At 39.4% G+C, this 27,981-nt stretch overlaps 1 protein-coding gene across 1 annotated transcript in view; it reads right to left on the reverse strand.

Moving 5' to 3' along the window:
• Window positions 1-5,755: 5,755 nt before the first annotated feature.
• LOC132885483 (E3 ubiquitin-protein ligase TRIM39-like) overlaps window positions 5,756-27,981 on the reverse strand; it is a 67,263-nt gene continuing 45,037 nt past the window's right edge. The window contains exon 10 of the mRNA XM_060920191.1: window positions 5,756-6,649. Coding sequence (XP_060776174.1) covers window positions 6,105-6,649 — 545 coding nt within the window. The 3' untranslated portion in view covers window positions 5,756-6,104. The remainder of the gene's footprint in view (window positions 6,650-27,981) is intronic.

The following is a 27,981-nucleotide window of genomic DNA, read 5'->3' on the forward strand; positions in this document are numbered from 1 at the left end:
CCCAATAGACGTTGAAATAAAATCAGAGTTCCAAGTTAAGTCAGGAAAATTAAAGTCACCAGTAATCAGTATTTTATCGTACTTTGAAGTGAGTTCGAGTAGCAAAGTAAACAGTGACAGCCATTCATTAAGATCACAATTCGGAGGCCGGTAGCAAACGCAGAGAAGACAGTTTTTAGATTTAAAACATTCAAGTTCAATAGCAACGATCTCCAAATGGTTAGACCAGTCCCCTAAAATGATTCTATTGAAAATTAAGGTATCCTTTAGGGCTAAAAGTACACCTTCTCCTCGCTTATCAGCCGGGTGATCTTTTCAAATTATGTTCTATCCAGTTGGAATGATTTCAATGTCAGAGATACTGTCATTAAGCCATGATTCAGTGATGGCAATGATGTCCAGCTCTTCTGCATAAACCAGATCTTGAAAGGCTTTCAGATTGCTAATTTGAGTCCCATCAGATGACTTATTTAGGCTGTGAAGACTCTGAGCGTTAAATGACAAGCAGCGAAAATTTGATGCGACAATAACGTTCCTGGGTGTTGTATCTGAAGTTTGACTTGGACATGAAACAAACTTGCTAGCCATAAGTAGGAAAATTATGTTAAAAACCATAAAAATATTAGAGACACAAAAGCACACAAACACATCCAGGACATGAACGTGCGCGTAACCCAGTGAGGATGTGCGCGTAACCCGGCGAGGCTCTAGCTTTCTTAGCAGCAGCCTGGAAATTTGACAGAGAAGTTCGGAACATTTCTCGGGACCCCATGAGGTGGTCCTTCTTCCATTTCCACTCGGCTCTACGACAGACCTGCCTGAGGAGGCGGGTAGACTCATCAAGCCACTGTTGGGATTTAAAATTGGGACGTCTGAATTTAAGAGGAGCCACAGTGTCTAAGATGGCAACACAGGAGGTATTGAAAAGGAGCATTAACTCCTCTGGACTGGAGAGGTGCTGATGTGCAGTGGAAATAGAGGTGGTAATGTCATTTATTAAATAACATCGAGAGAACTTCTTTGCAGTGAAAGAGTTAATATGACGGGAGTAGTGACCAGAAGATCTGGTTGTAAACAGGTGGTGAAATAATTTTACGCTGAACACAATAGGCATATGATCGCAGATAGATGCATCCTCGATGCACATGGAATCAATGGAAAACCCACAGGATAAAATGAGATCCAAAGTGTGGCCATGAACATGGGTTGGCTGATTGATGTGTTGGATAAGGCCAAAAGAATCCAATAAGGAACAGAACTCACTAACCATCATTAGCACACTAACTGTTAAAGTCAAATACAAGTGTTAGCATGTTAACTGTTAAACGCTGTCAAACCTTAGCATTAGCGCTAATTTAAAAATGCTGTCAAAAATGAGCGTCAGCATGCTAACTTAAAAACTGTGAAGGATGAGTATTAGCATGCTAACATTTAACAAAAACACTCAAACACTAATGTTAGCGCACGAACTGTTAACAAAAATGCTGTCAAGCACGAGCATTAGTGCGCTAATGTTTAACAAAAACACTCTCAAAGTCTAGTGTTAGCATGCTAACTGTTAACAAAAACTCTGAAAAATTAACATTAGGACGCTAACTTTTAACAAAAACGCTTTCAAAAACGAGCATCAACAAAAATGCTGTCAAACTCTAGCATTAGCATGCTACTTTAACAAACCTGTCAAAAATGAGTGTTAGCGCACTAACTTAAGAAAAATGCTGTCAAACTCTAACGTTAGCATGCTAATTTGTCACAAATGAGCATTACCGTGCTAACTTAACAAAAATAGTGTCAAACTCTAACGTTAGCGCGCTAAATTAACAAAAAAAATGCTTTCAAAAATGAGCATTAGTGCATTAACAAAAACGCTGTCAAACTCTAGCATTAGCACACTAGAGCAATTCCAGCGTTATGGACGTGACACTTGAACTCAAAATGGCAACAAATGACCCAGTGCATGTTTTATTGTCTCCCAGTATTTAAACAGGTGTTGCATATTTTAAGGCTGTACCATACTGGAGAAGTGATAGAACAAGAACAATTCCCATAGTACATCTAGGGCATGCCAGAAAACGCCAATAAAAGATGCGTTATGGATGTGACAGAAAAAGTATCACTTTTCTTGGGTGACTGTACGTTTTTATCAAACTCTGTGAAATTGTAAACCTAATGTCGAAATGGAGATATCCATTTGATAGAGGGGTCCAAGGTGAATATTAAAAAATCTTTGTTTAAAATATTTTGTATTTCATGCAGAGTTTCGGAAGGAAAAGTCAGCGTTATGGATGTGACGAAATTCCGTTATGGATGTGACGCGTCTGAAATAGACATGGCATATGTTTAGAAAATCAGCAATTTAATCACCATAACCCTTTGAAAAACTCTCTAAATATCAGCTAAAACTATCAAAGTTCTTAAATAATATTTAGGATGGCTATTGTTTTGCTGTTTGGTGGATTTTAGCATACATTTCTGTGGCTTGTGGCAATAATATAGAATTGTACATGATCAAAGTTTATTTTAGCTTGGGTTTTACATTATAAGAAAGAAAGACTGACATATTAAGGCGAAGGGAACAATTCTTGTGACAAATTGGTTCAACTTATTCACATCTGTAAAATACAGGCCTAGGTGATATCTCTGGGAGTGGTTTTGATGTATTACATGTTGCTTTATTTTTGCATGGTGAGGTTGACATTTACATGGAATTGCCCACTAACTGTTAAAAAAGTCAAATACAAGTGTTTGCGTGTTAACTGTTAAACGCTGTCAAACTTTAGCATTAGCACTAATTTAAAAATGCTGTCAAAAATGAGCATCAGCACGTTAACTTAACAAAAACTGTGAAAGACCAGCATTAGTGTGCTAACATTTAACAAAAACACTCAAACACTAATGTTAGCGCACTAACTGTTAACAAAAATGCTGTCAAACACGAGCATTAGTGCGCTAACATTTAACAAAAACGCTCTCAAACTCTAGTGTTAGCACGCTAACTGTTAACAAAAACCCTGTGAAAAATAAGCGTTAGGATGGTAACTTTTAATAAAAACGCTTTCAAAAATGAGCATCAGCGTGTTAACAAAAATGCTGTCAAACTCTAGCATTAGCATGCTAGTTTAGCAAACCTGTCAAAAATGAATGTTAGCACACTAAACAAAAATGCTGTCAAACTCTAGCATTAGCATGCTAGTTTAGCAAACCTGTCAAAAATGAATGTTAGCGCACTAACTTAACAAAAATGCTGTCAAACTCTAGCATTAGTGCGCTAATGTTTTAAGGGCAATTCCATGTAAATGTCAACCTCACCATGCAAAAATAAAGCAACATGTAATACATCAAAACCACTCCCAGAGATATCACCTAGGCCTGTATTTTACAGATGTGAATAAGTTGAACCAATTTGTAACCAACCTATTATGTCACTGTCAGTCTTTCTTTCTTATAATGTAAACCCCAAGCTAAAATCAACTTTGATCATGTACAATTCTATATTATTGCCACAAGCCACAGAAATGTATGCTAAAATCCACAAAACAGCAAAACAATAGCCATCCTAAATATTATTTAAGAACTTTGATAGTTTTAGCTGATATTTAGAGAGTTTTTCAAAGGGTTATGGTGGTTAAATTGCTGATTTTCTAAACATATGCCATGTCTATTTCAGACGCGTCACATCCATAACGGAATTTCGTCACATCCATAACGCTGACTTTTCCTTCCGAAACTCTGCATGAAATACAAAATATTTTAAACAAAGATTTTTTAATATTCACCTTGGACCCCTCTATCAAATGGATATCTCCATTTCGACATTAGGTTTACAATTTCACAGAGTTTGATAAAAATGTACAGTCACCCAAGAAAAGTGATACTTTTTCTGTCACATCCATAACACATCTTTTATTGGCATTTTCTGGCATGCCCTAGATGTACTATGGGAATTGTTCTTGTTCTATCACTTCTCCAGTATGGTACAGCCTTAAAATATGCAACACCTGTTTAAATACTGGGAGACAATAAAACATGCACTGGGTCATTTGTTGCCATTTTGAGTTCAAGTGTCACGTCCATAACGCTGGAATTGCTCTTAACAAAAACGCTCTCAAACTCTAGTGTTAGCACGCTAACTGTTAACAAAAACCCTGTGAAAAAAGCGTTAGGACGCTAACTTTCAACAAAAGCACTTTCAAAAACGAGCATCAGCGTGTTAACAAAAATGCTGTCAAACTCTAGCATCAACACAGTAACTGTTAAAAAAAACACTGTCAGAAACGAGCGTCAGCACACTAACTTAACAAAAACCACCAAACACGAACAAAAGCATTCACAAACTCTAGCATGGTAACTATTAACAAAAAATGCTTTCAAAAACGAGCATCAGCGGGCTTAATGTTAACAAAAACACTGTCACACTTTAACGTTTGTTAAAGTGCGCTAACTTAACAAAAACCATCAAACATTAGCATTAGTGCGATAATGCTAAACAAAAACATTCACAAACTCTGTTAACGCACTAACTTAACAAAATGCTGTCAAATCCAGTGTTAGTGCACTAACTTCACAAAAAGACTTTCAAACTCTAGCCTTAGCATGCTAACTTAAACTCACTTTCAAAAATGAGCATCAGCGGGCTAACTGTTAACAAAAACGCTGTCAAGCACGAGTGTTAGCGTGCTATTAACAAAAATGCTTTCAAAAACAAGCATCAGCACGCTAACTGTAAATAAAAATGTCAAACTAACGTTAATGCACAAACTTAAAAACACTGTCAAACTCTAGCGTGAATCTGCTAAATGTTAAAAAAAGACAAATACAAGTGTCAGCGCACTAACAACAAAAACTGTCAAACAATAATATTAGTGCACTAACGTTTAACAAAAATGCTGTCAAACTTTAACATTAGAATGCTAACTGTTAAAACGCTGTCAAACTCGACCATTAGCATGCTAACGTTTAACAAAAATGCTTTCAAACACTAGCATTAGTGTGCTAACTTAAAAATGTTGTCAAACTCTAGTATTAGCGCGCTAACTGTGAATAAAAACACTTTCAAAAAACGAGCATCAGCATGCTAACTGTAAACAAACACGCTGTCAAACTAACATTAGCACGCTGTGAACAAAAATGAGCATCAGTGCGCTAACTGAACAGAAATGAGCATCTCCACAAAAACACTATCAAACTCTCACGTGAGCATGCTTACTGAACAAAAATGTCAATCTCTAGCGTTAATGTGCTAGCTTAACAAAAACGCTTTCAAACACGAACATTAGTGCGCTAACTTAACAAAAACGGTTTCAAAAACAATTAGCGCTCTAACTGTGAACAAAAATGCTGTGAAACTTTAACGTTAGTGTGCTAACTTAACAAACACTGTCAAACATGATAGTGCATTAACTGTTCACAAAATGCTGTCAAACTCTAGTGTGAGCACGCCAACTGTTAACAAAAACGCTTTCAAACACTAGCGTTAGCACGCTGTTAGAAAAACATTTTCAAACACTAGCGTTAGCATGCTAACTTAACAAAAACACTGTCAAACATTAGCATTAGTGTGCTAACTGTTAACAGAAACGCTTTCAGACACTAGCATTAGCGTGCTAGCATTTAACAAAAACGGTCTGAAATGCTAACGTGAGTGCGCCAAGTGATCACAAAAATATTTATTCATGTAGTTTATTTATTTATGTAAAGAAGAGAATGCAGTGTTTGTTTGTAAATAAAAGCTGAAGTTGGTGTTTGTGTGTGATGAAGTGTGAAGGAGAAACACAGTGGTGTTGGGTTTTATCTACACAGACATCAGCAGCTGAACTTCATCCATTTTATTGATCAGATTCAATTCTGCAGTAAATCACAGTGTGAACTGTAAATCAGCTTTATTCAGATTTGATTCGGAACGACAAACTTCCACAATCATAATGTGTAAAAAACAGACTGGAGGATTCAAATGATTTATTGATGAGAAAACAAACCCCAGGCATTAAAATAAACTGTACAGCACTTTAAAAGGGAAAATGTCTTTCTAACATTCACCAGAAAAAGTAAAATATTTCTTTTGATTCTCACCATTTAATAGATGATTAAATCTGTGAGGTGAAAATTCATTCAGATTTAAATACAGGAGAGATGATCAGTGGGGCTGCGATTTTACCTCCATAAGTTTCCCAAGTATCGAAGTATGGATAGAGTTTCTGAGTGAAAGACTGAGCAGTGAAAGAGTAGATATGAGATCTGGACTTCACATCATAAAAGGAGACCAGACCCTCGTCATAATCCACAAACACCCCCACCGTCTCCACCTTCTCTCTCAGTGTGAGGGGGACACGGGGACCAGCATAAGCCCAGTACTGATTTTCATCACACAGTCCCACAGTCCAGAATCCATACTGAGGTTTCAGTGTAATGTCCTCCTTCCTGTTAATGTTCTCTCTCACAACTCCTAATACCCACCGTGTTTTCCCTCTGACCTGCACCTCATAATAAAATCTCCCTGAGAAACTCTGCTTTCCCACAACACAGCCATACTCAGTAAACCTCTGTGGTGTATCAGTGAGTTTCTGCTCCTCGTCTCCATGTGTCAATTGTTTTCCATCAGCAGACAGGATGAGTCTGGGATGAGCTGTATCAGGATCCAGAGTCACATCCACTGAGAGAAACACACAGTGTGTGATGTGAGTTTGCAGGTAAAAAAGATTAAATCATCATCCAGTGGCTCAGATTCATTCGGATTTATGAGAGGATTTGTAGAAGATCAAATAATTCAACATTTTTAAATGATCTCTTGTAAAAAGAGAAAACTTGTCCACACTGTTCCAAATGTCTGTCGTTTTCACAGCATTTTTACTGAATAATGAACAAATGCTGACTGTCGAACCTGTAGACAGCATGTTGCTGTAGATCTGGAAAGCATCATGGTCTAAACTCTCTGCTGGGTGAATTCCACACTCAATAGATTTTTCCTGTGAAATACAACACCGTCATTTTGAGAGGGATTTTTTTTAGCAGGATCTTTTTCACCTGCTTTTCTCCAGACGGTTTTGTTGTCAGAGTTTACTGATAAGATTCCACAATTTCTCCAGCCTTTGACTTCAGTAAGGTCACTGAGCTCATTATTTTACTATTGTACGGTAATTGATCAGTTTTCAGGTTCCCTGTGTGTGTAAGTTTAAAAGCGCACTGGGAGAGAGAAGGAGAGAGACACACCTTCATTAGCTCGTAGGTGAGTGTGTATAATATTCCCAAAATAAACTATTTACACACAGCATTGTGAGAGATTTTATTATCTGGAGGCATTTAGTTGATGACGTCATCAGTTTGAGGTTCAAGTAACATTATTGGATAAAAGCGAAAGTGGAATCGTGTGTGTGTGTGAGAGAGACTGAGCTCTGTGTAAAATCTGGAGGGCTCAGAGCCCATCCCCTGCTGTAGAGACGAGTGAAGCCACCTGGCCGCCATCTTACCGCTCACATCGCGTGTATTTGGTTTATGTGTTAAAGCGTCGTATCCCATCAAATTTGCCCCAAGAAAAGTATCTCCTGACTTTTTCCTCTTTCATTCCCTCCTCTTATTTTCTCCACTTTATCCCCCCATTCCTTACAGATCTTTATCGTACTCCGCTTCACTGTTATTGGTTTTTCCCTTTTCCAGTTCAGTCTCTGATCTTTTTTTTTGAACGGCTCTTTTACTCCTATAATTATTTTTATGGAGATTATTTCAGTTTCTCTTATACAGTCGATATTTCTCTTTCGTATATTTCTTCTTCCTTTCTATCTATCTAGAGCAGCAGCTACAATTATCGACAGTCCATAATTATCGATACCTTTTCAGATTTACCAATAAAAAACAATTTTACAAAGGTGAGTTTCAGTTATAACAGTTATTATTGGTTAATCAACCGGAAGACCCGCCTCACCCTTTGATCTTGTCGTCTGATGACGCAGCTCGTTACCTGCGATGAAATTTTTTTTTAGCACAATCAGCAATTTGAGGAAAACCCGGACGTTTTCATCACAGGTAAGCATGGTGGAAAGATCATGGACATGTTTTTACTGATCAAATTCACCAATATTTCATGATCTCCTTGTCGAAACCTACTTTGTTTCTGACTCTTTCATTTGACAGTCGCCATTTTGTATCTAAACGAGCGTTTGAGTCACGTGAGGTGTCGATAATAGTGATCACTTTCGTTTAGTAGATATGTTACGTTCATTATGTCTTCTTATTAAATCAAATCATTAGTTTTCTTTTGTTTCAGACATGTAAAAGTTTTTTTTCCCTTTACCTGACATGTTTCGACGGTGTGACCTCCCTGTCAATACTGACCCTCTGATGAAGACGGAAGTTACACCGTCGAAACATGTCAGGTAAAGGAAAAAAAAACTTTTACATGTCTGAAACAAAAGAAAACTAATGATTTGAATAGTGATCACTTTCACCGGTGTCCACCATTATCGACACCCTGTGGAATTAAGGGACATTTACAACTGTTATGGATCGATCTTTGTGTAACATTGTTGAAGTAGATGAAGGACTTAAAAAAATATAAAAGTGCTGTGATTTGTAATAATTTTTTTCTGATTGATAACAGAATGGAATGTTTATCGAGTATTTGGAATCCAATTGCAAGAAATAGAATTAGAGCAGAATTAAATTCCTAACATATAAAAAATTACATGCTTGAAATATTCAGATTTTTCTATTTCATTCAGAATTTTTTTTTTGCAGTTTGTTGTAAATATCGACCACATATTACAATATCAGGAGACATTTTATATTTTGGTTCGAGGAATGACATGCGACCTTTGACCCGGATGTCCATGTGGTTACAATGTCAATTGCTTGTTGAGATTTATTGGTAAACTACAAAACTAGAAATTAATACAAACAATGAATGGCGAACAAAATGTGATCGATGAGAATACTTAGAAAGTGGAACAAAAAGATTTTCTGACAGGTTCAACATTATCAGTTCATTTGCTTACAAACATTAGAATTACTTCCTCATTTACATAAACACCAACATCCATATATTTATATAAAAGATCTTTTGAACTAAATATGTAAATGTATGTATATGTATGTCTATGTAAAACTAATTTGAAATAAAAACTGTTTTGTTAACTTAATACCACATACCGACTATTTTTTAATGTAAATAATCATCTGGATGTCGATAATTGTGGAACGGTGTCACGTGATCTGATACGCTCAGTAATCAGGAATCAACTCTTTTTTTCCCAGTGGAAGTTTGAGTAATTATTCATGCACAATTTACATATTGAAAATCTTTTCTACTTTTGCAACGGCCAAAAGATCGTTAAGGTGTCGATAATTGTAGCCGTCGCTCTATCTATCTATCTATCTATCTATCTATCTATCTATCTATCTATCTATCTATCTATCTATCTATCTATTATTTTTACACAAACACAAAGGATGTACAATATTTCCTTTCTATTTTGGACAGTTGCTGAAACAGGATTATTTTCTCGTGTTATTTGCCATTTTCACTTCATTCTCACAGTCATGTCTTAACAGTGTTTATTGGTCACATAATTCACCGTCATTTTAGACACAAACAACTCAATTTTGATGCTTTTTCTTTTTAAGACCGCACAGTGTTTAGTAAATGGTGTAACCTTTAATGTGTGAAACAAATGCAATGAGAAATAGAACTTGGCAAATGATGTGACAAACAAATGCGACTTTTATCCGCACAAACAGCGCTGTGCACACACGTGTAAAAATGATCACACTATCAACACTCGCAGGTGAAATGTCCGTCCACAACCTTTGACCTGACGGTTTGTACAGTTCACTGCTACACATGCAGACATTTTTCTTGTCATTTTTCTCACCAACTCCATAAATAACTTGTCCAGTTTTTTCTCCTTGTCAAAACGGCCGAGTCGACAGATTTGTTGATTTTCGAAGGTAAATCTGCCATAATTTTCTGAATATTGTTGCTATTAACATCAGCTTTGTGAAAATCATTAAATGATGAAATCTAAAAAATATTGGTTAATAAGTTAGTTAATGAAATCTTATTTCTTTGACATCACCATTCACTAGTTACTGCTCACAGATTCACTGGGTAAGTCCTTTATCTTTCAAATGAATATGTACATGTATTTATATGGTCATGTGACCTTACTAATGAAGTGTTAATTCTTATTAAAACAATTCTATGATCAATAAAGTCAATAAAGAAGCAGCGTCAATATCTGCATATCTGTAATGTGTGTACAATGCAGGGCTTTGAACCAGAATTTTTTTCCTATTGGTTCGTTCCGAACAGAAACGGAATTTTAACGTTTCCGGTTTTGGGTTCCACCATTAAATAGACATTCCCGAACCGGTTAGAACAAAAAAATTTCGTTCCCGGAACGGTTAATTACGTTCCCTGTCAGCTGTTTAACAAATGGCTATAAAATTATGTCTCTGTCTCATCCAGCTTAAGCCAAATGTAGGCTAATTCTATTACAACCTTCATTAAATAAGACAAGAAATAATTCAAAACAATTATTTCAAATGTTGGCGATTTGGATTCTCAGTATGTCTTCCCATCTACACAAACAGAAAAAGTGCCAAAAATGAAAGAGAATTCGTTTAGTGTGTTACCAAAGGCTAGTCAGGCCCTATAGAGGGCTACCGCATGACGTCACCGCGCCGCGAGATTTTGTTAGGCGCCATATTGGAAGACCAAGTACACATCTATGCAAGTACATACATACATAAAACAAACTACACCTGAAATGTAGCCAGGGCCGGTTCTGCCCTAATCTGGACCCGGGTGCAACATCGCGCAAACCCCCCCCCCAAAAAAAAAAAAAAAACCCAGTCTAAATCAGGACAACCATCACATAACTATAAACATTTTTATATGAACTATTTTAACTAAATGGGCTATAATAAATAAGCCTGCAGGCAGCCACGGCGGGCTGCCTCAGAAAAGTAACCATTCAATGACAACTGAAAGCCTGCAGCCACGGAGGGCTGCCTTAAAAAGTTAGTAACCATTTGTCCTACCTTAAAACTCGTTTTGCATTTTTTGCCTCCTTTTTTGTATTTTCGACCCTCCGTTTATTTTCTTTCCTTTTCTGAAAACCCGATTTGTGTCCAGACATTTTGTTCTGCTACCAACGAACTAACTCGTCAGGTCTCGTCTCTCAAGCCCGCGATGATTCCCGTGGGAAGGGCAACAACTGATACATTTTTACAAACAGCCAATAGGGAGGTTGCAACGTTCAGGCTCTTCTTTGCTCAGACACTCAGTAATGGAGATGTGATAGCAGTCCACCTTCCCGCTCTCTCCATTCAATCAGCGAACGTCACACAGGAAGTGAACCCCAGCGGGTCATAGAAACTTGTGCAGGAGAAGAATGGCTTTTATTTGTAGGCTACAGAAACTTTGAGGAACGAAATAAAAACCAGTATTAACCGGTTACCATTATTTTTATAAGCGTTTCTGTTCCGGAACATAAAAAATAATAAAGTTTCTGGTTTCGTTTCTGTTCCATGTGAAATAGAAGTTGTTCCCGGTTTTCGTTTTCGTTCCTTGAACCGGTTCAAAGCCCTGGTACAATGTGTTTAAATTATTCATTTAATCCCTATAATACGCCCTTTAATGTCCCTCGGCCCACATCACTTTAAAAGTTATAAATGTGGTATTTTGGGATCATAATGTAGCCCCCTACTAATTTTAGTTCATCCTTTTGTATTTTTTTTGTTGTTATCTGCAATGTAGGGTTGCCCTGGTTTATAAAATATCACCTCATTTATTACTCATGTGATTTATTTTATGCATTAAAAGAGGAAACTGTGTATTTTTGTTAAAGTGTTCAAATATCCCACGTTTAGAGCAGACCTTGAACTTCTCATGTCTGTTTTCTGTGGGGGATAGACAGGTGTCAATCAAACAAGTTGGGATAGACTTTTGCGCTGTTGGATTTTGTGAGGGGCGGGACTTAGTTCAGACACGACGATACGGAGCGAGGAGAGAAAAAAAGGATAATACCTGTTTTAAGTTCATTTTATTCTTTGGAAATACTTTTTTTTTGGAAGAATTAAAAACCCAGTGGGATTGCGACTTTGTGTAACTCTAACCAGCGGAGTGTGGGCTGCGTTGGGAGACGTTTTAGTGCAAACCTGGGCATTTTACGGCCCGCGGGCCGCATCCGGCCCTTTGGTTCATTCTGACCTGCCCACGTAAGGTTAATTAGAAATTACAAAATAAACGTATTTTCTAATTTTACCTCATGCATGGACTGAATGTGCATTGCTTTTATTTTGAAGGTGTGTTCAACAAAAACGCAATGCGCGTGACATGAACATGACATGAAATCCCACGAAACCTAATCCCGCGATAACTACTTCCGTAATTTGTCCAGACCAACCACAAACTTGTACGTCATCCTTCAAACGGTCCAGCCAATCACATAGTGTGACGTCACCAGCAGGCGCCAGAGCCCGAGCCGATCTGTAGATCTGATTCCTACTTTTTGGTGAATAATCTCATTATTTTTTACAAAATATTACATACACAAGTGTCGATATGCCAAATCCCCCCCTTCATGGCCTGCTCTTAAGAATGAACTGTCCTTGTTACAAAAATGTCTGAAATATATAAAGAATCCCCATGCAAATATACTGTACACATTCATAGCAGAAGTTAATCTTTCATAAACACCTCGTTTTTTTCCCATTTTACATATACTGTATATATATGTATTTGATAAGTTTTCTTTTTAGATTATATTTTCAGAGGAGGTGTGATTTTATGTTCATCTCATCTCATTATCTCTAGCCGCTTTATCCTTCTACAGGGTCGCAGGCAAGCTGGAGCCTATCCCAGCTGACTACGGGCGAAAGGCGGGGTACACCCTGGACAAGTCGCCAGGTCATCACAGGGCTGACACATAGACACAGACAACCATTCACACTCACATTCACACCTACGGTCAATTTAGAGTCACCAGTTAACCTAACCTGCATGTCTTTGGACTGTGGGGGAAACCGGAGCACCCGGAGGAAACCCACGCGGACACGGGGAGAACATGCAAACTCCACACAGAAAGGCCCTCGCCGGCCCCGGGGCTCGAACCCAGGACCTTCTTGCTGTGAGGCGACAGCGCTAACCACTACACCACCATGCCGCCTGATTTTATGTTGTAATATAAAATAATTCTGTTATGTTTGAATTTAATAAAAAAAGATCTGATTCCTACACCGAATTGACTGATGATCATCTGCCAGCTGTGCTTCGCATCTCCACCTCAGACATTCAACCTGACTCTGATGCACTCGTTAAAGACCAACAGAGACGAGATTTCTCTCACTGAACAAATAAAAAACTGAAAAACACCAAATGAGGTGATTAAACTACAAATGTGGGCATCATTATTATAATATGATGTATCTTGCTTGATATTTGGAGTAGAAAGACAATATTGTGATGTCTTTATTGTGTTTTGGGGTGAATGTGACTGAAAAAAAAAATGGTACAAACGTTCACATTTTGTTAACCATTGTTTTGGGAAATTTGATTGAATAAATGACATTTTTTGTAAGGCAACCTCGTTTTTTCCATACTCTTACCAGTCTTAGCAGCTTGTAAAAACAATGTTATTTACTGCTTTATATAAAGAAATACAATTAATATTATGCAGAATTTAGTTCAGCCTTTTGGTCCGGCCCTCCACAAAATTTTCTGTTTCTCATGTGGCCCCATGGAAAAAATAATTGCCTAGCCCTGTTTTAGTGAGTATGGTGACTGAGCCAGTTCTTACCGTTAGTTGCTAAGCTACTACTGTTAGCATGTAAATGGAGTTAACTGAGTAGCGTGCGCCTTCACAGGAGCGAAGGAGACCTGCGTTGGGCTGCGTGTAGGAAGCCTGGGATTATTTACAAGTTTCTGAGTGAGTATAGGTATTGTGGATGCTAAAATTATGCACATGGTTGTTCATCAGTGTATTCATTTGAGATTTTGACTTTCAATGTTAGTGTGCTTCAGACATTGCCACTCATGCTGCTGCAGTAGAGGTGCTCAGGACTTGCAGCTGCCAGGGACTTTCTGCACGTGGACCGAGTTTTTCTTCTTCCTCCTGCTCGCTGTGTGTGGAAGGTTTGAATGGACTGTTACTACCATCTTTCTGAGTTTCCAAGGGACTGAGAGTACTAACTCTTCTCCAGCTGAGGGTTACATATGAGCTCCAACAGCGCGCCGACGAACATGGTACCATAGACTGAGTTAGAAAATCCCGGGTAATATTATTATTTTCATTTGTTTATTTTATTTGGGTTTTTTTTGGAGGGGGGGGGGGGTTGAAATAAATACTGTGATATTTTTGCAATCAATGTGTGTGTATGAGAGTGATTCGTGTTAAATAGTGATGTAAGCCATTTCACTGCAAGATCTGATTTATGTGGAACATTAAAGGGCCATATCTGAGTAAGTACGAAACATGGGAGTTAAAGCTCACACATACAGTATAGCTAAATTATAAGCTAACTGGGCCTTTTTGCACCTTGGTTTGAATCATGTTTTTTTTTTGTACAACCCCGAGTCCAAAAAAGGTGGGACAAAGTACAAATTGTAAATAAAAACGGAATGCAATGATGTGGAAGTTTCAAAATTCCATATTTTATTCAGAATAGAACATAGATGACATATCAAATGTTTAAACTGAGAAAATGTATCATTTAAAGAGAAAAATTAGGTGATTTTAAAATTTCATGACAACAACACATCTCAAAAAAGTTGGGACAAGGCCATGTTTCCCACTGTGAGACATCCCCTTTTCTCTTTACAACAGTCTGTAAACGTCTGGGGACTGAGGAGACAAGTTGCTCAAGTTTAGGGATAGGAATGTTAACCCATTCTTGTCTAATGTAGGATTCTAGTTGCTCAACTGTCTTAGGTTTTTTTTGTCGTATCTTCCGTTTTATGATGCGCCAGATGTTTTCTATGGGTGAAAGATCTGGACTGCAGGCTGGCCAGTTCAGTACCCGGACCCTTCTTCTACGCAGCCATGATGCTGTAATTGATGCAGTATGTGGTTTGGCATTGTCATGTTGGAAAATGCAAGGTCTTCCCTGAAAGAGACGTCGTCTGGATGGGAGCATATGTTGCTCTAGAACCTGGATATACCTTTCAGCATTGATGGTGTCTTTCCAGATGTGCAAGCTGCCCATGCCACACGCACTAATGCAACCCCATACCATCAGAGATGCAGGCTTCTGAACTGAGTGCTGATAACAACTTGGGTTGTCCTTCTCTTTAGTCCGAATGACACGGCGTCCCTGATTTCCATAAAGAACTTCAAATTCTGATTTGTCTGATCACAGAACAGTTTTCCACTTTGCCACAGCCCATTTTAAATGAGCCTTGGCCCAGAGAAGACGTCTGCGCTTCTGGATCATGTTTAGATACAGCTTCTTCTTTCAACTATAGAGTTTTAGCTGGCAATGGCGGATGGCATGGTGAATTGTGTTCACAGATAACGTTCTCTGGAAATATTCCAGAACCCATTTTGTGATTTCCGATACAGAAGCATGCCTGTACAGTGGGGCAAAAAAGTATTTAGTTAGTCACCAATTGTGCAAGTTCTCCCACTTACAAAGATGAGAGAGGCCTGTAATTTTCATCATAGGTATACCTCAACTATGAGAGACAAAATGAGAAAAAAAATCCAGAAAATCACATTGTCTGATTTTTAAATAATTTATTTGCAAATTATGGTGGAAAATAAGTATTTGGTCAATAACAAAAGTTCATCTCAATACTTTGTTATATACCCTTTGCTGGCAATGACAGAGGTTAAACGTTTTCTGTAAGTCTTCACAAGGTTTTCACACACTGTTGCTGGTATTTTGGCCCATTCCTCCATGCAGATCTCCTCTAGAGCAGTGATGTTTTGGGGCTGTCGCTGTGCAACACGGACTTTCAACACCCTCCAAAGATTTTCTATGGGGTTGAGATCTGGAGACTGGCTAGACCACTCCAGGACCTTGAAATGCTTCTTACGAAGCCACTCCTTCGTTGCCCGGGCGGTGTGTTTGGGATCATTGTCATGCTGAAAGACCCAGCCACGTTTCATCTTCAATGCCCTTGCTGATGGAAGGAGGTTTTCACTCAAAATCTCACGATACATGGCCCCATTCATTCTTTCCTTTACACGGATCAGTCGTCCTGATCCTTTTGCAGAAAAACAGCCCCAAAGCATGATGTTTCCACCCCCATGCTTCACAGTAGGTATGGTGTTCTTTGGATGCAACTCAGCATTCTTTCTCCTCCAAACATGACAAATTGAGTTTTTACCAAAAAGTTCTATTTTGGTTTCATCTGACCATATGACATTCTCCCAATCCTCTTCTGGATCATCCAAATGCTCTCTAGCAAACTTCAGATGGGCCTGGACATGTACTAGCTTAAGCAGGGGGACACGTCTGGCACTGCAGGATTTGAGTCCCTGGTGGCATAGTGTGTTACTGATGGTAGCCTTTGTTACGTTGGTCCCAGCTCTCTGCAGGTCATTCACTAGGTCCCCCTGTGTGGTTCTGGGATTTTTGCTCACCGTTCTTGTGATCATTTTGACCCCACGGGGTGAGATCTTGCGTGGAGCCCCAGATCGAGGGAGATTATCATTGGTCTTGTATGTCTTCTATTTTCTAATAATTGCTCCCACAGTTGATTTCTTCACACCAAGCTGCTTACCTATTGCAGATTCAGTCTTCCCAGCCTGGTGCAGGTCTACAATTTTGTTTCTGGTGTCCTTTGACAGCTCTTTGGTCTTGGCCATAGTGGAGTTTGGAGTGTGACTGTTTGAGGTTGTGGACAGGTGTCTTTTATACTGATAACGAGTTCAAACAGGTGCCATTAACACAGGTAACGAGTGGAGGACAGAGGAGCCTCTTAAAGAAGTTGTTACAGGTCTGTGAGAGCCAGAAATCTTGCTTGTTTGTAGGTGACCAAATACTTATTTTACCGAGGAATTTACCAATTAATTCATTAAAAATCCTACAATGTGATTTCCTAGATTCTTTCCCCCCATTCTGTTTCTCATAGTTTAAGTGTACCTATGATGAAAATTACAGGCCTCTCTCATCTTTTTAAGTGGGAGAACTTGCACAATTGGTGGCTGACTAAATACTTTTTTGCCCCACTGTATGTGATGCAGTGCCGTCTAAGGGCCCGAAGATCACGGGCACCCAGTATGGTTTTCTGGCCTTGACCCTTACACACAGAGATACTTCCAGATTCTCTGAATCTTTTGATATTATGCACTGTAGATGATGATATGTTCAAACTCTTTGCAATTTTACACTGTCGAACTCCTTTCTGATATTGCTCCTCTATTTGTCGGCACAGAATTAGGGGGATTGGTGATCCTCTTCCCATCTTTACTTCTGAGAGCCGCTGCCACTCCAAAGTGCTCTTTTTATACCCAGTCATGTTAATGACCTATTGCCAATTGACCTAATGAGTTGCAGTTTGGTCCTCCAGCTGTTCCTTTTTTGTACCTTTAACTTTTCCAGCCTCTTATTGCCCCTGTCCCAACTTTTTTGAGATGTGTTGCTGTCATGAAATTTCAAATGAGCCAATATTTGGCATGAAATTTCAAAATGTCTCACTTTCGACATTTGATATGTTGTCTATGTTCTATTGTGAATACAATATCAGTTTTTGAGATTTGTAAATTATTGCATTACGTTTAATTACAATTTGTACTTTGTCCCAACCTGTTTGCACCATGGGTCAGAGAGGACTGAAATTTCATCTGTGCTGTATGTCGAGCATGTATAGCATATTTGACAATAAAGTTGACTTGACTCCTGACATTTATTTACTGTAGATCAGGATTTTAAAACATGAATCAGCCTCAGAGATGCGCAGAAACGTCAGCAGTGATTTCATAATATCCATGCAAATTTAAGCTCCAAGATTCATGTCGGGGAAATAATATGGTTTTAGAAAGCGATGACTGACACAATTCTTTGTATATTTGAGAGGAAACATCAACTTCTTTGAGTGTTTGTGTCACTTGTTGATATTCCACGTGCGCCGGATCCGCCATGTTTCTATCGCAGAGTCGATGTCGGCAGTGAGGAGACTCGAGCTAATAAACTCACGAGGTGCAGGTTCACATCAGATTATTTGAGCTCACGCCAATATATACATCTCATCTCATTATCTCTAGCTGCTTTATCCTTCTACAGGGTCGCAGGCAAGCTGGAGCCTATCCCAGCTGACTACGGGCGAAAGGCGGGGTACACCCTGGACAAGTGCCTATATATATATATATATATATATATATATATATATATATATATATATATATATATGACCATCTAAGCTTCTGTTTATGTAAAAATTGATGGATTTTACAATTATCGAGCAGTTTTGTAATCAGAACTAAAGGTTGAATTGAACAGTTAAACCACTTACAGTGGGGTGAAGGGCTTAATTTTTATCTGAAAATGCGGCTGAAGAGACGATCGATTAGTCTGTCAGTGTTTAAACCTCTGTGGGAAACTGAGCGAGCTGTCAGAAAACAAAAGAAAAGAGGACTCTCTTTTCTCTGTTCCTGCTTTTGTGTTCTCGTTTCTTTCTCTGTAAGATCAAAACATTAGGTGTATAACTCCATACTCACTACTGTGGAGTCGAGCCCATGCGTTCTCAGGCTAAGATCGCTAAGCGCTAGCTAGAACAATTTGAACAATCTGTCCAGAAAAATGATGTCATCTAATCCTGCTCTCTCTTCCAGCTGCACTCACTAGTCAGGTTTTCCTTTTCTTTTCCGCTGGAGGGAGAGTCGAGTCCGCCATGTTTGCCCACGCCGATGTGTTTTGGTGAAAAGTAGGTCAGATACCCCACGGTGGTCACGTGATATTGTTGCTCACTTGCTTCGGCAATCTCCAGAATTGTAAAATGCAGGACGCTTTTTATCTCGGCAAAACATTTACACACAGGATACACGGTGTGTGCAGCAGCGAAACATCTCCAAACTCCAACAGCAACAGAAATAAAACATTTTACCCAGAATTCAACTTTGCAGTCAGAACCTTTAACTGCATGATTATAAAACTCTTCGACTTCTTCGTCCAGCACAACAACAACATTCACCTCTGAAAGGGAAAGAGTTTTATACTCGTCACTTTTCCACACACATGGTGGAACAAATCATTCTTTCAGAATAATCCGTTTTTTCCACACAGTATTTTACTCGCATTTATAATCTTTCATTTTTACAAGTGAAGCTGAATTCAATCAAATCATAAAGCTGAACAGTGAAGGCTAAAGAACAGTGGTTTACTCAGAGTCTGGGGATTTGGACTCCACCCCTTCCAGTCTGATCTACCAGCCAGCGCTCGAAACTAACGGTGTCCCGGGGACCATAAAAAATGTCATCGGGACACAAAAGTATCATATCTGGGACAATCCCGGGACAATGGAAAAAAATAGATCTAGAAAAAAAGTTCTACATTATTATTATTTACAAAGCCGTAACACATACGTAGACATTCACCTAATTTGTCAATTTTAATTTTAAAACGTTAACAGCGAAAAATACATAGTAGCTACACTTTCGATGCACCTGCATCCGTAGGCTACAGAGCAGCGCACTCTGTTCTAGAATCTTCGGCCGGTGTCCGCATTATATGGACTTGGAATGGAATTGCTACCGCACACGCTGCGCCGACTCTTGCCAGAACAAAAATGCTTAAGTGGTTGAAGCGGACCGACCGCGGGGAAGAAACTGAAAGCCCAGACATAACATCTCCGGGACCTTCAGGATCCAAAGTGTCATCGCCTGGTCTGCAGGCAACGCTAGTAACTGAATGAACTTAATGAACACTGTTAGACACGTTATAAAATACAACAGGAATGATGTGGATGATATTGACGGAAGATACCGTTCAACAGAATAAGTGAGTTTTCTTGGTGTCTTTCTAGTTCAGAAAGTTTAGTCAGTCAGCAGCACAACTAGGCTCGGACCTGGCACTATGCTGATGTTCCACCCACCTTTCGGCAGCGAAAGTTCATAAAATGGATAACGGAAAGTTCATAAAAATGGGAAAGTTCATAAAAATGGATAACGGAAAGTTCATAAAAATGGGAAAGTTCATAAAAATGGATAACGGAAAGTTCATAAAAATGGGAAAGTTCATAAAAATGGATAACGGAAAGTTCATAAAAATGGGAAAGTACATAAAAATGGGTAACGGTAATGGATAACAGAAAGTTCATAAAAATGGATAACGGTCTCATCTCATCTCATTATCTGTAGCCGCTTTATCCTGTTCTACAGGGTCGCAGGCAAGCTGGAGCCTATCCCAGCTGACTACGGGCGAAAGGCGGGGTACACCCTGGACAAGTCGCCAGGTCATCACAGGGCTATGGATAACGGTAATGGTGACAATTATAAGTTGGCCTTATAAGTGCCAACAGATATTCAAGGTATAAGTAGATGAAATGAACATAAAAGGGGTCTTATTTTCAACTAAAGTGTACTGCAGATGTAGGGAGTTGAAACATTTTCTGAATGAGCTAGTTGGCCCCTTTAAATAAACGGGTATCTATTCATACAGTGAGATCGCCAAAGTTTAATAAACTGAAAATGCAATAACTGTAATTTTGAAGTAGATGATGTATAGGACATGTGTCGCTTGTGTCTTGTGACTTATTGTAAAAATGATATAAAGGGTTCAAAATCGCATAGTTACAAATATAATAGTAACTTCATATGATAATATTAACCACTGGTTATTTCAGAGAGGAAAAAAATGGGGACACTATTGCTTCCATTCAGGACAATACAACACAGAATTCGGGACCACTGGGGGACACAAAGAAAAAAAGTTAATTTCGAGCCCTGCTACCAGCGGATAAATAGTTTGTATGATCTATAACAGTGGTTCTTAACCTTTTTTCCCCAAAGCACCCCTTGGCTGTGCCTAAGAAAAGCCGCGCACCCCCCCCCCCCAAAAAAAAAAAAATCCTACCAACGTACGTCCTTATATAATTAAGACATGACCTACAAACTGTTATTTGCAAAAACTTCCTTTATTGAGGTGTAGGCCTATTCAGTTTTTTAAATGCCATTTTGTGACTTTGTTAAACTAACACTGAGACGGTAACAAAAAGGAGCTGTATGCATTGTAGGCCTAATGATGACATGTTGCAAGAAATTATAACTATAAGAACAGTGCTGTTTTTCATTAAAATGTTAACAAGAATCTGCTGATCATGCTGATTGAAATAATAATAGAATGCTGCTGATATATTGGAATGATTAAAAAACACTGATAGAGGCCTATTGACAATAAACAAATTAGTAGGCCCTATTATCATTTTGAAATGTTTCAAGAAATTATAACTGTAAGAACAAGAATCTGCTGATCATGCTAATTGAAATAATAATAGAATGCTGCTGATATATTGGAATGATTCAAAAACACTGATAATAGGCCTATTGACAAACAAATTAGTAAGCCTATAAACAAATTATTAGTCTCTTCAGGTCATTCAGTGATGAGCTAATGGCCACCTTGGGCTTGCATACTTTTGGCCAGGGACTCGATATCTGGTGTAATGCTTGTGACAGCCAGCCTGAAGTCCTGATGAACATCAAGCCTATTTCTGGCTTTTGTTTTTATTGCCACAAGGGCACTGAATGCCGTCTCAGATAGGTATGTAGTGCTAAATGGGAGAATAACCCTTCTTAGTGCATGTTTTGCCAATCTGGGAGCAACAGACTGTCCTTTGACAATCCAAAACCTTTTGTACCCCATCTCTTGTAGATATTTTTTGGCCAAAGAATCAGCTTGAAGGTCACACAGCTCATCTTCACAGCCGAGGTATTCCACGTCCCCGAGGCTCGAATTGTAAGGGTCTAGCACCCACGATTCCTTGGTTAGGTACTCACTGACGTCCGCGAATCAGCTGTTTATCTCCTCTCGAAGCATGTTCATGTGCCTCGTGAACTCGGTGCGTAAAGACGCACGCACAGTCCCAGCGGACTGCTTCTGCAACAGTGGGAAGTGCTGCAATTCACCAGATGACATTTTTTCCACTCTGTAATTCAGTTTGCGCACATAAGCGTCCAGGGCGTCTTTGCAATGCACTATGTTTGATTCCGGTCCTTGCATTCGCTTGTTCGTCTCGTTGTAAAGCGAGAACATGTCCGCCAGGTATGCCGTTTTGATCCAAAACTCTTCAGTCAACTGTTCACACAGTCGACGATTGTGATCTTTCAGGAACTCCTTTATTTTTTCTTGTAGCTCCATAAAACGCACAAGCACCTTTCCTCGCGATAGCCACCGCACCTCTGTGTGTAGCAGCAGTGTTTGATGCGCTTCATCCTCGCACAGCTGGGCGAAGAGTCACTTGTTGCCTGGACGAGTTTTAATGAAGTTGACAACTTTAACAACAGTTGACAGGGTCTCGCTGAGGTCTTCTGACAGTTTTTTACTCGCCAGTGCTTGCCTATGTAGCATGCAATGGAAAATCAAACAATGGGGTGCTTTTTCCTTCAGACGGCTGTTAAATCCCTTGTTTTTGCCCATCATAGCCGCGGCCCCGTCAGAGCAACAAGCCACCAGGTTTTCATAGGACAGATTGTTGGATGATAGGTATGAGTCCACAGCCATGAAGGCATCCTTGCCAGTTGTTGTTGTCTCGAGATTTTTAGACATAAGAAATGTCTTGTTTCAAGTCCTCACCATCAACATATTGCACATACACAATGAGGACGGACTCACCTGCGACTGTTGTGGTCTCATCCAGCTGTATTGCGAAATCAACATTTCTCAGTTTATCAAGCAGCTGGTTTTGGCAATCACCAGCCATTTTGTCAATCCTGTCTTTGACTGTGCTGTCCGAGAGGGGTAGAGTTTTCACTTTGTCAACAGCATGAGCTCCAAACAACCTCTGCACAATTTTCAGACACGAAGGTTTGATTAGCTGCTCTCCGATATTGTGCGGCTTTTTGGTCTGTGCTATTAACAGCGAACAGTCAAATGACGCTTCAGTGACTGCGAGTAAATCACTACCTACTCTTCCAAACGCTTTCCTGATATCCTGAGATCGTTTTGAGATTGCCACCTGTTTCTTTTTCTGGAAATATTCTCGACTTTGACCAATGCTATGGCTGTGCCTGGTCTCCTGGTGCCTCTTTAGCCTGCTCGGCTTCATGCTATCGTTGGCAAGTTTCTCTCCACAAAATACACATTCTGGCCGAGTACGATCCTGGCCTTCAATGAAACCATATTCAAGGTAACCATCGTGGTATTGTCGTGTTTTCTTCTTTGATTCAGACGAATCATCGGCAGAACTTTTACGCTTCTCGGACATTTTTTTTTATTATTACAAAACAAGTGAAAACAGCTGCGCGTGTGGGTACTGAGTCAATAATCGTCATGGCAACAATACACGCATGCCTACAACTGGCTCGTGCTCGAAACAAAGGGCTACTTTCAGAAATGACATGTTGGGGACACAACTTGTTTTAAATAATATTTGCAATGTTTTGTGGACCAGGATGTGTTGTTAGGATTCTGTAATCATTGACTTAAACTAAATATAATTTTGGTAATGTGACGTCACAACCTCGCCGCAAACAAAATTCTGTGCACCCCCTGCGATCTCCAGCGCACCCCAGGTTAAGAACCATTGATCTATAACGATGTCCAAAGTTGATGCTAAAGCCATTATTAAAAAAATGTTCTGTTTCCGGTCCACCGGCCGGGTGAGTGCCGTTTGCGCGGTTGAAAATTTTTTTTTAACGCCAGTTTTTCGACATTTTTTCAGGTTCATAAATCTAAAATCGAACTTGACATTTACGCATTCTCAGGGCTTTCCACTAAGGTGGTGTTTACATTAGACCATATCCGTCTCGTTTTCGTCGCGGATGCACTGTCCGTGCACATTAAAACGCCGGGAAACGACTCCACAGACGGAACAACTTGAATCCGCCAGGGCCCACGTATTCAACCCAGTTCGTATCTGATCCGGTGCTGTGTAAACATTGAGGAACGAGGAAACGCTGTGCTGAGCTCTGACGTCGTCATTGGACAACGTCACTGTGACATCCACCTTCCTGATTCGCTGGCATTGGGATCACACACACAGCGGCTCAGTCCCGAATCACTGCTCGTGCGCTTCACTCGCGCGCTCTGTGAGCTGCGCAGGGCCGGAGTGCGCACCCTCCAGAGGGCACTCGCTGTTCAGGGCGGAGTGATTTGGAGCGCAGGAGGAAGCGCTGAGCCGCACTGAGGTTTATTTACACATTTCAACTTATTTACCTCCTTCAGGCGCTTCAGTGAGAACATGAACAACACAGCCAGGTGTGTTTATCTGCTGGAGAAGGTGTTCGCTTGCCATCCTTCCACTTGCAAGTGGTGAGTGACTTGCGCATGCCCGATATGCACTGGGATCATGTGACGTGCCGTCTAATTAGTCATGTGATTAGCGTATCCGTGTATTGGCGTTGCTGTGTGCACGCGAATCGTTTTAAAAACGTTAATCTGATGATCCGCTGATACGTTCTAATGTAAACACCACCTAAGGCTCATACTAGCCAGCCATGACAAATAAGTAGCCAGCCGGGGGGGAGAGTAAACACAAAATAAACTCCTGTGCACGCAGTTCCCAGGATTAAATGTATCTTCCACAGACCATTTATTTATTCACTTTACTCAAATACAAAGTAAAATGGCAGTAAATCTTCTTTCTTTTCTTGCGTATTGCATCATGAGGCGTTCCTGGCTTGTAAATCTCTTATTTTCGGTGCATGACACATTCACGCAGCTGAGCATGCTATGAATTAACAACGACAACGGTCTGCAGTGGTGGCTACACAATTACACACTCAGCGAACATTTCTCCATTTGTGTATGAAAATACACTCCAACCACTCAGTTTGGTTTCATTTACAACCAACGGTGTCTTTTGATGCCAGCACGTAATTGAACGAGAGAAGACTGGTTTACCGGAGACAAAATAAGCGTTATCTCTGCTTCTGTTCCCTCCGACGGCCCCGACACACTACTGCCTCCGCCGAGTGCGTGCACACTCTGAACTGAATCAGCTCTGTGCATGCGCCGTACGTTACAAAAAAATGGCAGCCATCATGAAGGAAGGAGATCCGGAGTTTTCAAACATTTGCTTAAGTGTGAAATCGCAAAATGGTATTCTAGCAAACAAGAAAATAGTAAAGATTCAGAAAAACAAATCATTCAGTGATCATTTTAAGTGTAATTTCATCCGAACTAGGCCTAACGCTCGATTTAGAACTACAAAAAGTCCGTCTGTCGGACATTTTAAGTACCTTTGTAAAAGTTTTGCAAATGTTGCAGTCAGCATTTAAAATGCTAACAAAGTTTTTATACAAGTTTCAGTTGATTAAACTGTCATATTTTATTAAATGTGTCTGCTTTTGTAATAAAGTATTGAAAGAAAACGCAAACACAGCATTGCGATTTCTTATCCATCCATATAAAACAAAAAATCCCTCCCTCCCGACTGAAATTTTTTTTGCTCACCCGGTGGACAGGAAACGGATTTTTTTTTTAAGGATGGCCTAATCTGTGTTTCTCTCCTATGAATGAATGAATAAAAAGTACAAACAGGTCTCAGGTGCTCCATTATAACTCACTAACTCCCCCACACTCCTGCTGCAGACTCCGGAGAAAGAAATAACCTGAGAGTTATAAAACACATTTCTTTATGGATCTGATTCAAATCCACGATGACCTTCACCGTGTTCTGTTGCTATAGTGATACAGGTGCGCGCTCGTGAGAGGGGAGACGTTTAATGGCAGGAGATGTGAAACGGTACGACACACTCCAGACTCGATGGCCTTTGCCTCGCCCAGAGTAACCCGGATGTTCAACTGGAATATTTATGGTGTTGAATTTTGCAGCCTGAATCTGACTGGTTGAATCCGACACTGAAATTAGCGACCTGAATCCAGATTTCTGAAGATCTGAAAACTCAGTTATTCTGTCTGAATTTGTGAACACTGAAAAAATATATTTGAAAAAACATACTTGATTTTTTAAATCTGAATTTTAAAACATGAATCTTTGAACACTTAAAAACGATAACTTGAATTTCAAGGATGTTAATTCAAAATAAATAGACATGAGGTTTGCAACTGTATATATTTCACTCCTGGGTGTAAATTCGAGGGGGTTTGGGTTTTAACCCCCCAATAATCAAAAGCAGCCAATACAACGCCCCAAATAATCATATCGTCATGATGAATGAAAAATATTAACTGTTATAAAACATGATAAAGTGGTCGGTTTTCTTGATTCGATGTAATTAGGAAGTAAAGAATGACATTTCTTTCAGCCCCCCGTCCCTGTGTAAGACGTGTTTGTGGAACCCATCCTCCTCTCCTCGCATCTTCTCACAAGCAGTAGCTGGTGCGAGCGGGAGCGAGCCGTCATACAAAATGAAAAGAGGAGCAACAAAAACCAACCGACAGCTTTAACTTGTTGGTGCAACAAAAAGAGAAAAGCCTCTTCCCAGCAGGAGGTATGTTACTGTAATGGCGCTGACACTCATGAGTCAAAGAACTGAATGAAAGTCTGATTTTCTGCTGTGGTTTCACTGTGTGAGGTGAACTGTTAGCTAACTAGACTAGCCTTCAGAGAATCACACCGCTTTTATCAGAGATACTCGCTAACTGCGATTATCTCGATTATTTCGAAGATTTATCAAGTGGTTATTTTTAAATAATAAATTTAGGAATTACCCGTTGCCAGGGTTTTAACAGCGATTAATGCTGCAATAATTATTAGGCAGGTAATGATTCACTCAATTGACAATTTGATTCACGATATACATTTTTAAAATAGCGAATGATTTCATGTCCATTATTTGCTCGGAAATCCCCTCAAATTATATCACTTCCCAGCCACAGACTGGCCTGTTTGTTTGTTTGAGATATTCCAGAAATAAACGTATCACAATCACCAAATTTCAGAGGGAACTAAATTTCACCAGTTTTATGAAATCGAAAGGCCGTCTCGCTTTAACAATGACTAACAGGTTGCCACTAAATTTAACACTAACAGCAGCATTAACTGCAATGAAACTTTAAAACGAACAGATCATTGTAACGTATCACAGTAATAACAATTAAAAACATCTCCTCCACGTTTTTATTCACAACTGCCTCGAGTAATCAAGATGGCACAACATGCACTGCTAAATGTGAACACAAACATTATCCTGGTTCAGTATTTTCAAGTATTTTCTGCACAGGTTACATTATTGTACAAGACTGCTCAGTGAGGTCATTATACAATTTTACATACATTTTTATAATTATAAAAAATTAAAAATACCCCCTTTACAAAATATTTTTAATGATCCTATGCCTGGCCCTTTCCCAGTGGATCTAGTTAGTCTACGTGCTGATTAAACATGTATATTATTAATGTCCTAGCAACGGCTAAAATGGCTAGGATACAAGGTCTGTAATTATTAACACCCCCCCAAACTAAAAACCCAAGGCCTCGCTCTTCCACTACCACAGTGATCAGCGCACACTCATTGACAAATGGCTTAATTTACATTAGGGGGGACCATTAAAATCCCAGGAATATTCTTAAATTAATATTAAATTAATTTAAATATCCCAGGAATGTTTCCTCGGGAATATTCTTTACTCTGCGAACGTCTTTTTTTTTTTTCAAGTTTAACATGGAGCAGTATTTTAAATAGAGCAGCAGCTGCAATTATAAGTAAATTGTGCCTAATTACTCAAACTTCCACTGGGAAAAAAATGTTGATTCCTGATTACTTAGAGCAGGGGTGTCAAACTCATTTTGGTTCAGGGGCCACATACAGCCCATCTGATCTCAAGTGGGCCGGACCAGTCAAATAATTGCAAAATAACCATCAACTCCAAATCTTTAGCATTGTTTTTTCAGTAGGCTATGCTTTATGCTTCAGCCTACATTTG

Source organism: Neoarius graeffei, chromosome 1, assembly GCF_027579695.1.
Source record: "Neoarius graeffei isolate fNeoGra1 chromosome 1, fNeoGra1.pri, whole genome shotgun sequence".
NCBI classification, from domain to species: Eukaryota; Metazoa; Chordata; class Actinopteri; order Siluriformes; family Ariidae; genus Neoarius; species Neoarius graeffei.